This window comes from Serinus canaria, chromosome 15, assembly GCF_022539315.1.
Source record: "Serinus canaria isolate serCan28SL12 chromosome 15, serCan2020, whole genome shotgun sequence".
In the NCBI taxonomy this organism is placed as follows: domain Eukaryota; kingdom Metazoa; phylum Chordata; class Aves; order Passeriformes; family Fringillidae; genus Serinus; species Serinus canaria.
The window spans coordinates 3,203,794-3,220,170 of record NC_066329.1 but is presented as its reverse complement, the minus strand read 5'-3'; the positions used below and the strand labels follow the sequence as shown (position 1 = coordinate 3,220,170).

At 42.9% G+C, this 16,377-nt stretch overlaps 1 protein-coding gene across 3 annotated transcripts in view; it reads left to right on the top strand.

Annotated features, from left to right (window-relative positions):
- Positions 1 to 4,178: 4,178 nt before the first annotated feature.
- LOC103818022 (melanotransferrin-like) overlaps positions 4,179 to 16,377 on the top strand; it is a 14,124-nt gene continuing 1,925 nt past the window's right edge. The window contains exons 1-17 of one of the 3 annotated variants that reach the window (XM_018916452.3): positions 4,179 to 4,283; positions 7,338 to 7,474; positions 8,960 to 9,123; positions 9,474 to 9,573; positions 9,976 to 10,152; positions 10,331 to 10,493; positions 10,600 to 10,664; positions 11,280 to 11,437; positions 11,912 to 12,098; positions 12,254 to 12,402; positions 12,608 to 12,698; positions 13,001 to 13,069; positions 13,287 to 13,469; positions 13,750 to 13,906; positions 14,613 to 14,695; positions 15,469 to 15,653; positions 15,981 to 16,167. In XM_018916452.3, the coding sequence (XP_018771997.3) occupies positions 7,420 to 7,474; positions 8,960 to 9,123; positions 9,474 to 9,573; positions 9,976 to 10,152; positions 10,331 to 10,493; positions 10,600 to 10,664; positions 11,280 to 11,437; positions 11,912 to 12,098; positions 12,254 to 12,402; positions 12,608 to 12,698; positions 13,001 to 13,069; positions 13,287 to 13,469; positions 13,750 to 13,906; positions 14,613 to 14,695; positions 15,469 to 15,653; positions 15,981 to 16,167 (2,173 nt within the window). In that variant the 5' untranslated portion in view covers positions 4,179 to 4,283; positions 7,338 to 7,419. Of the gene's footprint in view, positions 4,284 to 4,353; positions 4,583 to 7,337; positions 7,475 to 8,959; positions 9,124 to 9,473; positions 9,574 to 9,975; positions 10,153 to 10,330; positions 10,494 to 10,599; positions 10,665 to 11,279; positions 11,438 to 11,911; positions 12,099 to 12,253; positions 12,403 to 12,607; positions 12,699 to 13,000; positions 13,070 to 13,286; positions 13,470 to 13,749; positions 13,907 to 14,612; positions 14,696 to 15,468; positions 15,663 to 15,980; positions 16,168 to 16,377 lie in introns of those variants that run through there. The other 2 variants (XM_030232673.2, XM_009092266.4) reach the window with 2 other exon arrangements.

Here is a 16,377-nt window from a genome sequence, read left to right as displayed (position 1 = left end):
GGCCAGTTAACCCAAATAAATGGTTTTAGAAAATGGGACCAACAGCTCAGCTGGCAAGGAAACCAAAATTGAAGACTTGTGCATGCATTGCAATGCACATGCTACAAGTTTACAAATATTCCTTAAAAACAAACAGTAATATTTGATCTTCACAGCATTAGCCAGCTACAGAAACATCAAGTGCACATACCATTTTAACCAAGTCCTAAACATTTCATGTAAACCTACTCTGATTTCCTGATCTATTAAAATTATAAGTACAGATTGAAACATAAAAGGATATTTATATATTTTCTTTCTTATAGGGTTGGTAAACTGCTGAAATCTGAATCTCAGACTTTTCAAGGTGAACACCTGGCAAGAGCAGCACTACAAAGCAGGTAATACAGTGGAATATTATAAATAAGCATAAGTTTGATGTTGCCCTTCCCAGTCAGTCACTTCAGTAGGTGTGGAAAGTACACAAATTATTGCTCATCAAGTTCATTTAAGTGGGTTTTTTAAAATGTAAAAACACTGTTCTAATATTAGTCTTTCTGGTAAATTATACTGTGGTTTAAAAAATAATATTTGAACTCTAGACTCCTGAGAAAACTAACTAAAGTGCAGAAATTAATTAAGAAAAATAAACCTATGACTAATGGGTTTTAATTTGCTATGCAGGAATCATCTTCACTAGAAAAAGTTTCAGATACTTTGTAAAGTTTGAAAACAACAAAGAACAACAGCTCAAAATAAATCTTATGAAAAAGGTAAATACTTATTTTACTATGTGGAAAACACAATTTGCAAACTTGTGTCTAAGAATTTGCCATTAATTGGTCTTTGATGCTGGACTTTCACTCATTTCATTTCAAAAAATTTATCTTCCCCAATATGAGACCACAATTTGCCTAACTGTGAGTGACCCTGAGTTTAAAACCACTTGTAGCTACAACCCATCACTTACCACTGAAAAATGTCCTTGAAGGAGGCTGCTTCCATAGGACTCCAGCTCTAACACACAGGTTCCTATGCACCAGCAAGTTACAGCTGCACAGCAAGCTGCAAATACAACAAAGAAGTGGCTGCTTAAGTACAAATGTCTAATAATGCAAATTTCAGTAGTTCAGCATAGTGACCATCTAATATTTAGCAGTTGAGTAACAGAGGGAAAAGTCTACTCAAGTTATCATAAAATTTCCACTGAGCCTAGTCCCTTTGTGGTCTACTCCTTTCCTAAAAAAATTTTGAAAAATCCAACAATCCAACTGCTCCTGCAGGTATTTATTTAATGATGCATTCTTTATATTTTCTTTTTCTTAACAAATATTGACATGTTCCTCTTGGGCTGCTGTACCAGTGATGCTTTTCTGAATATTGTAGATGTTGATCTTGCCAATAGCCCTTTATTTATGTTACCAGCATGTACTGTAGCTTGACCTGTTTGGAGCTCTAAAATGAAAATGGAGTGGTAAATTTTACAATTATTGTTTACTACTTGGGATTATTCTATTTCCACTGGGCCATTTAAGAACCTCCTACAACAGCAACTGTCTAGAGAGACACTTAGGATTTGGTTCATGTAGTTTTTACCTTACCATCCTGGATTTTGGATTCTATGAAGAAGTAATAGCATTTATTAGACCAAGTGGTGCAGCTGAAGAAGTAAAAGGCTGCCAGGCACAGCAGTTCTTCTTTAGAATTTACCTTACCACTCTGTTCACTGGTGAACTGCAGTGAGAGTGGTTCTGCCCCTCTGAAAATCCATAAAATAGACTTGGCTGACCAATACAGAGAAAGGGTTCACCCAGGACTATCTGTGTGTTTAATGTATCATGTTTAATTTCTGTTCATAATAAATCTGACAAGAAGACATCCAGTTGTACAAGAACTGTTCCAAGTCTGTAAATAAGCATGTTTAAACAAGTATTTGACTGTGGCCTGGCAACATCCTGCTGTCAGACAGGATCACAGGGAGGAGAGGGACAGTGTTCTCACCCCAACAGGCTCAGACCCTTAGGAAGAGCCAGATCTTTGTGCAACCTGCTCATTCTCAGCAGGCAGTGCCACAGCTGGGATGTCTTCATCTGCCCTCTGGCCTTTCATCTGCTCTTGATCAGATACACAAGGACACAATTACTTCAGTAGCTTACAAGCTATTGCATCATTTGAGGCCATTCAATCTCAGGAAGTGATTATTAAGAGTTTAAAGACTTAATTTCAGGCGTCTTCTAAGTTACAGGCATGATCCCTTTATTTCAGAGAAGAACCTACAGGCTTGTCTAGAAGTCACACCATTATGTCAGCACACTTGGTAACTATGCTTTAACATCAGCCAACCACCAACTGCTAAAGTTTTCTCTTATCCTTATTGCAACAGTGCCAGAATATCTCACTGTGCCCTTCGGCTTCATGGTCTCTGTTAAAATCCCTGCATTAACCCAAAGGTGACAGGACAGACCCTCCCCAAGCCTCACATTCCTGTAACCACGTGCTAAACGTGCCCCACTGCTGCATCATCTCCCAGGATGTCACTTCCTTGGCAAGACAGAAAAAGTGCTCCCACTGCTGCAGAACCTGTATGTTCTACAGAGCAACACGTTGTGATCTGTCATGAACAACGAGGTCACCTGATGCTCTTGGGTCACACCAGGCCTAGACTAATTTGTGGACTTACAAGGCCTGTTTTACAACATATTAAAACACTTGGGATAGAAGGAGCACTTGTTCATCAGTAAGGTGGGAGCCTGTGGGCTACTTCTAAGGGATTCAAGAAATAAAGAACTAATCGAATTAGCATTAGACTTAAATTTAGCAGAAGAGTTTTCAAATCCTAAAAAGTAATGGAAAATATTATTAAAACTTAACTGCAGCCTAAACCATTAGTACTCGAGACATTTATTAGCCTTCCTACATAATAGTCTATACAAAAACGCAGTCAGAACAGGATGAGTTGTGTGGCTTCACAGGAGCATCCAGGAGCTGTTCCCACTGCTGAGGCAGGGCAAGGCACCTGGGGCTTGGTACTTCCTCAGACAGTGAAGGACACAACATCTAGCCCTAAGCTCTTGGAGACCAAAATTGCTTTTGGTCTCCAACTCTGGAAAATCGGTTTCCATCTTACTCTGAAACCTGCCTAAAAACAGGCAAAGACAACAAAACTAAAAACAGTCTCACCTTCCCTGTTCCTGACAGCCTGACCTTGGTGGGTACAAATGCATGTTGGAGTATTGACCCCCTGCCTCTCCCACCTGACTGGAGGCTGATGGAGAAGGAACTGCCAAGAAATTCCCAGTTAACTGCAGCCCCTCTGTGTCCTCAGCCATCTCTGGACGAGGGACAACACTCTGCTGCCAGCACTGGGCCCAGAGGTAACAGAACAGAACACTCTGTGCACAAGGTGTTTTCTCCAGGTCTTGAGAGAGAAGGGGGAATAAGGGGACTGTGTGTTCTATCCAAGAACAGAGAACTGTGGCCGAGAAACAGCATTCCTTAAGCTGTTTGGTTGCTATGAAAAGCACAAGCCGTAAGAGGATATCTGCTGCAGAGGAGTCTCAGTGCCCGGCCAGGTGCCTCTCCTAGCCATTCCCCGATTGCATAACCCGAGGGGCTGCAGCTGCTCCCCACCTACCGACTGCTACTCAGCACTTACACACTGACAGCTACAGCCTGCGGAACCCAGTCAGAACTGCACAAGGCCACACGCTTCTCGTTCTTAAAATACTCAAACCCCTTATCTTCCTTTCCAGCTTGGAGAAGGAGGGCAAGGCTCCTTACACGTGCCAAGGGCAGGGGTAAGGCTGCAGAGACAACCGCACTCACCCCGCTAGGGAAACGTCAGCGAACGAGGGGGGCGAGAAGGGGGCGGCTGCGGCCCCCGGCCCGGCTCCTCCTCCCCCGCGGGGTGCCGGCTGTCAGACAGGGCTGCCGGGGCCAGACAGTGACAGTGACAATGACAGCCCCAGCCCCGCCGTGCCCTTACCTGCTCCGCGCCGCGGCCGCCGCCATCTTCCCACGCCGCCACCGCCGCGTCCTCTGCCGCGTCCCGCGCGGGAGGGCGGGAGCAGGGCGGGGGGCGGGGCCAGAGGCGGGACCGCGGCCGTGAGGGGGCGGGGCCGGGGCCGTGAGGGGGCGGGACCGGGGCCGTGAGGGGGCGGGACCGGGGCCGTGAGGGGGCGGGACCGGGGCCATGAGGGGGCGGGCGGGGCCGAGGCCGAGGCCGTGAGGGGCGCTATTCCTGAGGGAATCCGCCGTGTAGGGAGGAGTTTATTTCTGAGGGGAGACCCGGAATGGGGATACGGGTGCGAGGCTGTTCTTTAAAGAGGGGGAGGGGTTGATCTGTAAGGAGGCCTGTTCTCTTGGCGCGGGGGAAAAAGGGGTCGTGGCTGAGGCTATGTGGAGTGGGGATAGGGCCGGCCCTGTGAGGCGGGATGTGGGGAATTTTCCCGGGGATGTAGAGTGGGGACGGAGTGGTGGCTCCTAAGGGTTTGTGCTATGGGGATGGAGCTGTCCCACGAAGGGGTTGTGGGCGCTGCTGCTGGGAGCTCAGGATGAGGCAGGTGGGGTTCAGCTGCGTTCCAGTGCTGCTATTGGCACACAGGTAAGGTATTTGCCCCAGGTGTGGGACCACCAGGAATATTAAGGCAGGGATTTAGGGAGAGGACACACGACATGGGACAGATACGATGCTGTTCCTCCAAGTGAGGTGTCTGGTGGGGTAGTGTGGTAACACCTATTCCTCCTCTGGTGTCCTTTGCCTGGCTTCCTGCTGCCCAGAGTGAATTTTATCGAGGTTATTTGGTTTTCACTCTCCTAGATGCATCCCTAGATGAATAAATGCTATACTGCTGGGAAGTAGCTAATTACCTTTCTGACGGTGGCAGAGGGGTAGTTTCATATGATGAATCAGTAGGAAAAGAATTCAAGTCCTGCCTGTGTTCCCACATCCTTAGTGTTTCAGGACATGGTCCTCAGGCAAGCTGATTAATTTAATTTAAGTTCCTGATTTATGTCTGTATTTTTTCCTGACCGGGCCTAAATGAAACCTATAGCACCTTCATGTGATTCTGCCTCTTTTTCACATCACCGTAGGTAGTAGTATCTGTATAAGTATCCCAAGCATGTACAGGAAAGCCTTTCCTTGCTAAACATGTGAAATTTGAGGGGAAATCCAGACACAGACCTCATGAAACAGTCATATTATTAGCTGACTAAATTGTTGGGATTTACATGTCCTGTACATAATGGTAGGATTGGCACAAAGTGAAACCTCAAGGAGAGTGGGATTTGATGTTGTTAGGTACATTTCTTTGGTGCAGGCCGTGCAAGAAGCATTAGCTTTGATGTGTAAGAGCACCCCACTGGTGGCCCTGACAGACAAGTTTCCCCAGAATAGACTGAGAAGTGATTCAGAGGTTAAGGTGCAGTTAAACGTATCACACTTGTTTATAGTGTAAAGTAAGTGTCACAAGGCTAAACTGATTAATAATCTGTCCTTATCTAATCTTTCTCATTGGAATTCAAAGTAAATATGTGGACATGTAACTTTTAAAAATTTATTTTTATCATGTGTCTTGTTAGTAGATTTATGGGGTTTTTTAACATCTGGTGAGATTATATAGACTGCACTCACTGAGGGATAAAACTTACTTCCCTAAGGGTTCAGAGCTGTGCTAGGCCTGTGCAGCTGAGCCAGGCCAAAGAGGAGATTAATACCACAGCTCCTCCAATAAATGAGAGACTGGAGACCTTGGGGCTTGAAAATCTTTGTTCAGGTGATGCCTTAAGTTTAAGCTTTCATATTTTCCAGATTCTGTACTGCCTTAGTGTGTAGCTGTCAACTTCATATAAAGTGCTAGCAAGTTCTCTTCACAGTTTAGTCAGACCAAACAATCCCTGTCCAGCCTGAGAACCAAGGACACCATTGCAGCTTCAGGCCCATAAAGTGTAAAGAATGGAGAATTGAGGAGAGCAGTCTGGGAGGATGGGACTGAAGCTGTAATTGGACAATTATCCCCAATATGTAAATGGACCAGGACTTAAAAAAGTGTGAAAACTCATGACTGGTTGTCCATCTTGTGTCCACCTTGGGTGTAGCCTCGACCAGGCTCTTGTACTGCCCAGGGTGTATCCTTTGAAGGCCTTTTCATAAACACCTACTCCATTCCTTTAACTCTGTCTAGCCTCTGTTCCAGGGAGTGCAGGAAGAAATGAGGAATGTCTCAGGCTGGATGGGGCTTGGAGCAACCTGATTTAGTGGAAGGTGTCCCTGCCCTTGGCAGAGGGGTGGAACAGGATGAGCTTTAAGGTCCCTTCCAACCCAAACCATCCTGTGGTTCTGTGTAACTCCTTCTGTGATCAGTGGGAAGCAACACCTCAACAAATGTTGCAGATCTAGAGAGGGAAATTGTGAAACTCAGGAAATGTGCAATGTGTGAATGTGAAAGAAGCAGGTGGGGAATGATGACTGAATCACTAAGGAAGGGTACATGAGGCAACAAAAGAAATCTGGGAAATGTATCTGCAAAAATACATGAAGCAGATAAAGCACCAGGGAGATCTGTAAAATGAAGAAGGAAAATAGGACAAGGACTCTGTTTCTCCAGAGCTCTTGGAGCAGTTAATCCTTTCCTGAAAAGAAAAGATTAAACCATATTAGCAGTATTTCATACATCATCAGACACTTCTGCTTATATATAATACATACATAAATTTATTTTTTCTCCTATAGGGTGTATATATAACTTTTTTTCTGCTATAGAATGAATGATGTTTATTGCTGCTGTAGAGTAGTTAAGAGGTAATAATACTTCAGATTAAGCATTAGACAATAGGGGAATAAAGCAATTTGGGTGAAATTGCTGGGCTGGAATGGAATGAAGAGAATCAAGACAGTCAGGAGTGTCCCAGGTCTGTTCTAAATTCTTAGGAAAGCATAGGATTACTTTTTGTTTAAAATTACTCAGTAGATAAGCCATTATCAGGTGAAAAAAAAAATCAGGTGAGAGGGACCCTTCAGTATTCTGTAAAGAGATATGGTTAGTAGTTTGGATAATTCACTTAGCTTTATGTATATTTTTTGTAAGTTAGGTGTAAATCTTGCCCATCTCCCAAAGGCTTTGGGTACCTTTTGGAACAGCAGAAGTTCTATTTCTTTTTAAAGCAGAGGCTTAGATTTCTTTCTGTGTCTGATAAAAATAGAGCAGAAGATACATGGATATTTTCCATCTGTGGGTAGGAAAGAGACCCTGTCCCTTTCTCCTTTGCATACAAGGATATACCATCCTCTGACAGTTAGTTCTTTAAAATCTTGGTTTATCCTCGTTGATGTCTAAATCCCCCTTGTTATCTTCCAGAAACTTTGGTAATCACTGTGGAATTCCTGGTATGAGAAGGCAGAGCTCAGGGCAGAGAGAAGATCCTTGCTGAGCAGCTGTAATGATGAAGACAGTGATTTTAATTGTCCTAATCACCTTCTCTTTGCTGGCTTCAGGTAAGGCTGATGCAGAGAGGGAGAGAGAAAGGTTGCCTCTGGGTGGGTGACGTTCAAACTAATAAATGCTTTGGTTTTGTTTTCCTCTGTGCAAAGAAAGAAGTTGCAGTTAAAGCTGTGCCTGTATTTTTTCTGTTTGATCATTGGCAGATGGTGACCTTTTAGTTTTGAAGCAGCTTGATACACAACTTCCTTAGTAATTCAGTGAGGCTTTGTTTCCTTTGAATAGCTGAGATCTGCGTACTTACTTCGGTTAGCGGTTAGCGGTGTCAGACTGAAGCAGGGGACCTCAAGCTGCTCCTCTCTAAAACCACTACTGGTTCTTCATGGAATTGTGCTGAATTAACACCAAAACAAGTGGAGGACTAATGTCTGATGCTATGCTCAAAGAAATAAAAACCTCAATGATTTAATTGTACACATTGCTAGTATTAATAGTTCTCCAGAGAGTCAAATGGTTAAACATCTGGAAATGACAATGTTAGAGTTATTGTGGCATTTGCTGTGTGTTCAGTCCTGGTTTTCATTACATGGCTTAAGATTCTCTCGAGTTACATAACTGCATGCTAATTTTGTGTACAACAATCACTTTTTTTTCTCCTTAAATGTCTAGTATCTTCTTGGAGATGCATATGATGATATATTTCAGAGGAATAATACAAGATGGAGTAATTGCTGTCTAAAGCAAAAGAGGAAATTTTGTTGGCATGTCTGGATTCCTTTAAGATGTAGCTTTATAGTTGGTTTAAACCCACCAAGCCTCCAAGTCCTTCTGAAAAAGGAAGTTTCACCTTCAGCTCTGCCCTTAATTGCATCATTTTGGTGTGTGAAAGCACCAGGGGAAACAGCAGAGCAAAGGTTAAAAGAATGGCCTGTATTGATAACCAAGGGCAGCAGTAAAACTGATAAACCCCAGAGAATGCATGTTTACATCAAGGTTAGGAGGTCTGTGCTCTGAGAGACTCTCTTCCCAGTTGACTTGTTGGGAGAAAATCTGCACTCTGGTAACAGGAAGGTGGTTACCCTACATTATAAGTGCCATTGCTTCTCTTGCTATGCCAAGAAGAAAAAAAGGCCATAGCCCTAGACACATCCTTACCTTTGGTTCCTCCTAATTTTGGGTGGCAGCCTTACCTAAAATTCACTAGGGTTGAAGCAAGGAAGATTCTGTGGCAAAAGATCTTGCCATAATAATTGCTGATTCTTGAAAAATCTGCCTAAACTGTTTGGTTGCTTTCAGTCAAAAGGAAGCAAAGAGACATATTAAAGATTCAGCATCAAATGTTGTCCTCATGTTGTGAAAAAGTGACCTTGGTCACACATGGGCACATCTCTTGGGTGCCTCTAAGTGTGTGACTGTGGATGAGCACAATCAAGCTATTGGGAAGTTAAATAAAATAGAATAACCTCTCTCTTCCATAAGGTGTTAAACTGAGGGTTTTTCATAAAATCCTACAAATCTTGACTTCTTTTTTGACCCTATAGGGAAGAAATTTCGATGGTGCACCCTTTCTGACCTGGAACAAAGAAAGTGTGCTGAGCTCTCCAAAGTGCTTACAGCTGTGCTGCCCCTCACTACTGCAAGTTCCTTCACTAGGATTTCTTGCATCAGAGCCCACAATACATATGATTGCATTGATAAAATCAGGGTGAGTTCACAGAGATTTTAAAAACTGATTTTTGTGTCCAAATCCTCTTGGATAAACAGAAACTATGGGAAAATAAAATGATACTGAAATAATTGAGCTGCTTAAATGACAAAGTATACAGTCCCTTGAGAGGCAAGAATTAAATCCTGTGAGCATGCTGCCAGATGTACTGTTTTACCCCAGCTAATGTCTTTGCAATCTCTAAGAAATAGTTAAAGCTGCTTGGAAATAAATAGGCAGAAGGAAACTACTAAATTAAAATTTGTTGAGGCAGAAAATGTGGCCTTGAACCTTCTGTTTGCTTCCTTGTAAACACATTTGTTTTGAGGGTTTTTCTGTTGTTTTTAAAGGCAAATAAAGCAGATGCTGCCTCCCTGGATGCTGGAGATGTTTACTCTGCTGTGAAGCTGTATGGTTTGGCAGTGGTGGCAAAAGAGATCTATGATCAAGGTAGGCTGGTAAAGCTGAAGAATAAACTGTACTTCTGATTTAGCTAAAAAATGGCTCTAGATTACTTGAAAAAAAAAGTCAATATGTTTTTATTAACTTTGTAGGAACATGGAGGTGGCTAACAATTGTTTCTAAAATACTTAATGATGGTGAATAAAATAGCAGTGGTGCTTTGTACCCAGTAGCCTTTCTGCCTGTGGTACTGACAAGCTTGCATTGTTTGTTTGACAGGTGCCATGTAGCCAGTATATAGTTACGTTCCTGGCACGAGTACCTACATTGAATAGCTGTAAGATAATTTCTTCTTTAGCCATGTTCACTGAAGTAATTCAGCTCCTCTTCAAAGATGGAAGCTGCAGAATTGAATTTTTTTTTCCTGTTACACACTTTGTGCTGTTGCAGGAAATTGTGTGTTTGCTGTGGCCATTGCCAAACGAGGAGCTCTGGATATCCAGAATCTGCGAGGTGTGCGCAGCTGTCACAATGGAGCCAGGTGGACATCGGGCTGGAATATTCCTCTTGGCTTTCTCCTTGCAAGAAATTATCTTCCCTGGGATGAGGCCCAACCTCTGAGCCAAGGTAGGTGATAGAAACCATAGGACCACCTCTGGGCACAGCAAATGCAGCTGAAATGCCAGCAGATGTAGGATGAACTAGTTATGTCCATGATATGTTTGAACCCTTTTCATCTTCTGATTTTTTTTCCCCATTTGACTTTTTCTTTGTTTTGTTCTGGTTTTTTCCCTTACACCTGCAGCAATTAGTGAGTATTTCAATGCAAGCTGCATCCCTGGGGTTGGTGTTGCTGCTCCCCAGTTGTGTGCTCTCTGCCAAGGACAAAAATCCTATGTCAGAGACAGGAACCACTTCTGTGAGACAAGCAGTAATGAACCCTTCTATGACTCCGAGGGAGCCTTCAGGTGAGCTCTGGGACACTGGGCCTGAATTCACTTCTGGGGGAAAAAGAACTTTTAAGGTACAAAAGACAGGTGAAATGTTAATAGGATGGCATTTGTCTTCCCGCAGTTGCTTGAAGGATGGAGTGGCAGATGTTGCCTTTTTAGATCATCTAAGAATTATGAGTGCCACAGGTAATCTTAAAAATACAGTTTTCTTTTAGTCTCTGGCTGTGCTCTTTCCTGTGTAGGTGTTTGAGGTGTTTGCCTATATTTTTGTTGTTTCCAGGGAAAATTCAATCCCTGCAAGCAGTTCAGGGGTATTTCTTGGCCCTCCATCCAACTCAGAAAGAAACAGAACAGGAAAGTATGAGTGAGCAATGATTTGCTCACAGGAGATTCTTAAAATGGGAGCAGACAGGTGATTTCATTAGCTGTCAGTATTTGCTTTGCCCGAGTTACAAGATTCCTTTTAAAATTCAGCATATTGAGCTGCATAACTGTGAAGTTCCTGCATACCTTCCTTGTACTTTTAAACTCAATAGTTGAGCTTTATACCAGTAGTACTTGCAGGTAAGTATTTTTAAATAAATGTATTTACAGCAGTATAGCTTAAAGAGCAGCTCTGGCTGAGGTCCCTCTCTTTGTTATAAGAAGTACCAAAGACAACGTTCCCAAGTGAGCTTGGTACACCATGCTGCCAGCATAACCTTTAGCAACCTGCACTGAAAAACATTTTATATTCCATCTCTGTACCTGCTGCTAAGTCATGGCTCTGGTTACAGATTGATGAGTGTCTCCTTGTTTCAGAGTCAGAACAACAGGATTATGAACTCCTGTGTGCTGATGGGTCCACAGCTGAGCTGACTGAATACAGCACCTGTAACCTGGGCAAGGGGCCTGGCCGTGGCATCGTCACCCGCAGAAACTTCCAGAAGATCACCAACAAATTTCTTAGCATGATCCAAGTGAGTTAATATTATAAGCTGTCTACGTCCAGACACATTTTTTTCTTTCATGTTTGTGTAGCAATCATGACCCAGGTTGCCTTTATTCACACTAACTATATATTTCTCAAGAAAAAAGTGCTAAAAATTGTTTGTTCAGGAGAAGGATCTTGCATAAGGTTTTGCTTTTTCTCTGAAGTGTTCTTCTATAGGAGGCTGAGAATAAATCAGTAAAGAAGGGGAAGATGCCATAACATGCAAACTGGAAAATGGCTAATGATGTTCATCCTGCCATGGAACTTGAATCAATTTTTATGTAGCTGGGGGAGACTCATAGGTTCAGGCAGGACTCACTTTTCTTCATCTCTTTTTCTCAATTTATAAATAGTATTTGATATGTTGACCACTGATACAAAGGGATGGAGGGCTGAGGCTGCCTGGTGCTGGAACAATGAGCAGATTTGTTGCCATTTAAAAGTGTTGTTCTTGTCCTAGCGCCTCTTTGGGCATAAAGGAAAGGAAAGAGCCAGATTTGAACTCTTCAGTTCAGCACCCTTTGGAGGAAAGAACCTGCTGTTCCGAGATGCCACTCAGCACCTGCAGCTTCTCGAGGAGCAGCTGGAGATTGCCTATGTCCTTGGTCTGGATTATGTAGCTCTGCTTAAGGGACTTGGCCATGAAGGTGAGAACCATTCCAGGGGACTATAGCTAAGGAAGGGAAGAGAAAGCTCTCCTTCCCCATTATTCCTCCCTCCAGGCACAAATGCATTTGCCTGAAAATCCCTTTAACATATCACAGATTGGTGGCACTGGTGATGTGATCTGCCTCCATTTCAGGGAGCTCCTTGGACAACAGCGTGGTGCGCTGGTGCTGCATCAGTGATGCTGAGCTTCAAAAATGTGAGGAGTGGGCACTGAACATCAAATCCGACCCCTTGGTCTGTGTCCAGGCAACGTCCATGGCCAAATGCATTGAAATGATCAAGGTAGGAGACTCCTGCTCAGGGTGTAAGACTGCACAGGCTGTGTATGTCTTCTCTGAAGTAAGGAGAGGAAAACTAGCTTGAGCAATAAGTGGGAATGAGAGGGAATTTATGCAGGGGAATTTTCAGCCAGTGGGGAAGTCCTGCTGCTAAGATACTCAATTCATGCAAATCCTGTTTTTGTTATTTTCTTTAATGCTGCTGGCAGAGTAGTGAGGCTGATGCAGTCACCCTGGACGCAACACATGTGTACATTGCAGGGAGATGTGGACTGGTGCCTGTAGCTGCAGAATGCTATGGTGAGTTCTCATGTGACACTATCAAGAAAAGAGGGAATCAAAAAAGTACTGTAAAAATATAGTTAAATTTCCACAGTTTGTGATGTTTTGTGATGGAAGCAGGAGTCAGTATAAATGTCCAAATACTCTTCCCAGCTCTTCCGCTAACTGGCCCTAGCATTTGGACTGTTTATCTTATCCCTTCTGTTAAAGGGACAAAGATGCTTACATGGTTGAAGAGGATCACAGGGGTTTTGAAGAATGCTGCCATGTAAAAGGAATGACAGCGTTGCAAGATCCTTAATGTTTATCTCTTCTTCCAGGGGGAGATTGTGCCCCAGCAGCTGAAACCATGGAGAAAACAGGGAAACTAATTCATCTTAAGCACAAAGGTAACAGAAACTTTCTAGGCTTTATGCAGGAATTTATTTGTGTGTTGCTTTAGAATAAAATTTCCTGTGCAAGGACAAGAACTTTGTGGCTAAGCAAAGAGTGTAGGTCTGTACTGTAACTGAAGATACTGTGACAAGATGAGGGAGGGAAGGGGGCTGTACCCTTCTGGAATACTGAATTGCCTCGGTATAACTGGTTGTTGTCATTGTTTCACAGCACTATCACCAGTTTATGCTGTTGCCATAGCTAAGAAAAGTGCCAAACAGATTAACATCCATAACCTCAGGGGAAGGCGATCCTGCCACAGTCACCTGTACAGTCCTGCAGGATGGTTGCTTCTGTCCAGATACACAGTGGGAGCTCAGCAGAATGACACTGAGAACTGTGATATTGCCTCTGGTAAGGGCTGCCTCTGGGTTCTCTCTTAGCTAGACCATGAAAATCTGAAGCTTAAATTTGTGAGTAAAATAGAAACGGGGCCATGAGGATCCAACCAGCAAGTGATGACTACAGTTTCAGAGGGTATTGAAGCAGCTTTTCCTCATATTTGACTATGTGTCACACTATTTAGCCCTCTTCTTGCTAGCTGTTAGGATGACATTTCTTTCCTGTCTTTTCCCATATGTGAAGAGGCTTAGGAACACCTTGCCTTAATCTCATCTCATTTTTCTTTACTCAGCTTATCAGAATTACTTTTGGAAGGGCTGCATGCCAGGAGCAGATGGAAACCTGTGCAAGGTGTGCATTGGAGATGGTGAGGTGGAAGGAGCTCGAGTGTCCAGCAGATGTGCTGCAAGCCACAATGAACGTTACTATGGCAATATGGGAGCACTCAGGTGAGAGTCAGAAATGCAGAGCAACAGCCAGAATTGCCTTATTATTTTGTTGATTTTGGGTTTTATGCAAGATTTTTTTTCCCTATTTGTTAGGCATCTGTCTGTATAAACTTTTGCTAGTGTGTATTTTGTTTTGGTTGCAGTTGCTATGGGATGTTCAGCTGACTGCTGGTTTAAAATGGTAATTTTAAACCATTTCCAGGGCAAGGCAATGCTTCCAAACATGTATGGCTTGGAGCATTGGTACTGACTCATTAAAGGGAAGGGATGAAAGAAGACCAGAGAGCAGAGGTGCTGTGGTAAGAAGCAGTGTAGCACAGAGGAGATAATTAGAGTTTTTAAAAAAGAGATTTAAAAAAATAGTTTAAGACCGAGGCAGAGAAGACTATTAAAGGTGAAACTTTTATGAAAGTTTAAGAAAGCACTCTTATGAAATGTACATAATGTATTTAGTTGAATTCCATTCTCTTTCCTGCCTAGGCATTGGGTGAAGGTGCACATTGTGCAGCAGCTTTGACTTGGAAGCTGCTGTAAGAAATGAAAAGGATTGTCTTAGCAAATCTCTATGCTGAGATCACTGACATATTCCAAGGGATAAGAGATGGGAGGGACATTTCCAGCTACTCCAATTTTAGCTTCAGATGACTGTCCAAATGTCAGTCACCATGTAGTGCTGTCTTTGATCCCTTTTTTTTTCTTGCACTAGGTGCCTAGTTGGCAATCCCAGTGGAAGAAGCTTTGGAGATGTAGCTTTCCTGGAACACTCAAACCTGCTCCAGAACATAGAGGGTGAGATGCAGATATTCTCTTTTCCTTTGAGAATGTTCATTAATGTCAGTTACTTCCTACAAAGCAATCATCACTCATGAGGATCAGCCTGTACAGGTTTAATCTAAGTCCATGAAGTTGTGTTTGTAAATGGAAGATTGCTAGAAGCTTTCTGCATGTAGGTGTTCCAATAAAGCTCAACATTCAGATACTGTAAGAGATGAAAGAGGAGCAATCACCCAGTGCAAAGATGTGTGTTGGGATATTCATCCTTTGAGACTGCACTAAATTTCTGGAAGCTTTAAATTTCACACCTTTAAAAGGCAAACCAGAATATGTTTTTCTTAGAGTCAAGGAGAAAAGGAACCCTCATTAAAGCAAAATAAAATTCTATTTTAGGCAATTTCAGTAAGAGAAGAGACTTTTCTAAGAGAGGAATCTCTCTAAAATCAACTGAAGGTATAAGGGGCTAGAAACCCACAGGAATACCTGCAGCAATCCCTTTGTTTCCAGAAAGGGATGTGGTTACAGATGCAGATGAGACATGATATGCTGTTCATATGCCTTGATATGATTCTGCTTTAGTTGATAGGTGCAGCTTCAGTTCACTGACCTCAGTTAAGACACTACCCTGTCCTTATGCATTCCTAAGAAATGACCACATAGCACTCTGTGTTTGTTTTGAACACATTGACTAAACATCTCCCTCTCATGTTTTAACATTTTATTTGAGATTCACCCTCTCTTCTGCATTAATTTTTCAAGAGGATTACCTTTCCTCCTTTTCTTTTCAGATCTGGGCAGCTCTGGTTGGGCAAAAGGTTACAGCCCCCCTGACTTTGAACTCTTGTGCCCGGACGGAACACACGCCGCAGTCACAGAATGGGCTGGCTGTAACCTTGGCCCCGTTCCCCCCAGCACAGTCATGACTCGACCAGTCACTGTCACTAAGATCTCTGACTTCCTACTGAAATCTCAGGTGTGACAGGTAACAGGGAAAAGCTTGGCATGTTGCCATTTGTTATGTTCAGCTGCTGAAAACCCTTTCAAGATGGAAAGCTTTATATTCTGGTGCCTTCAAATCCAATACAAAAGAATTAAAAATGTGCAAAGGAGATTGAGAAAATAGTTATTTGCATTCTCTTAAGGGGTATTTTGGCCCCAGTTCCCAAGTTCCCATTCCACAGAGACCATACTTTTTCTGAGAAAAAGGCACTGCAAAAGTGCATCTTTTTGTGCTAATACGAACAGTGCTAGATAAAAGTACTATTAATGACTTAGAAAATTTTATTCCTTTTCTGTTCAGGAATCTCTGGGAAGCAAATTGGATTCTGAATTCCAGCTGTTTCAGTCATGGAAGTATGGTGAAAGTGATCTGCTCTTCAAAGACACCACTCAGTACCTTGTTCATGCAAGTCACCTGAGCTATCAGGAGATCCTTGGAGAGTCTTTCGTTCAGCTGGCAGAATCAGTGTTTAATTGCACACCTGCAGGTAAAGTCCAGTTCTTAATTCAGAGTTAGAATTGCAGCAGGCAGCCTTCTGTGCACAGCTCTGGCCCTTTTGTTTAGACTGCATGGAGAAGTATGTTCTACCTAATCCTGTTCGTAACAAATTTTTAAGGAGTCCTGTGTTAGACTTCTGTGAGATGAAGTTGGTAACTGCAATTCAAAAGGGGAATTTGACCTCTATTCTGCTGTTTTA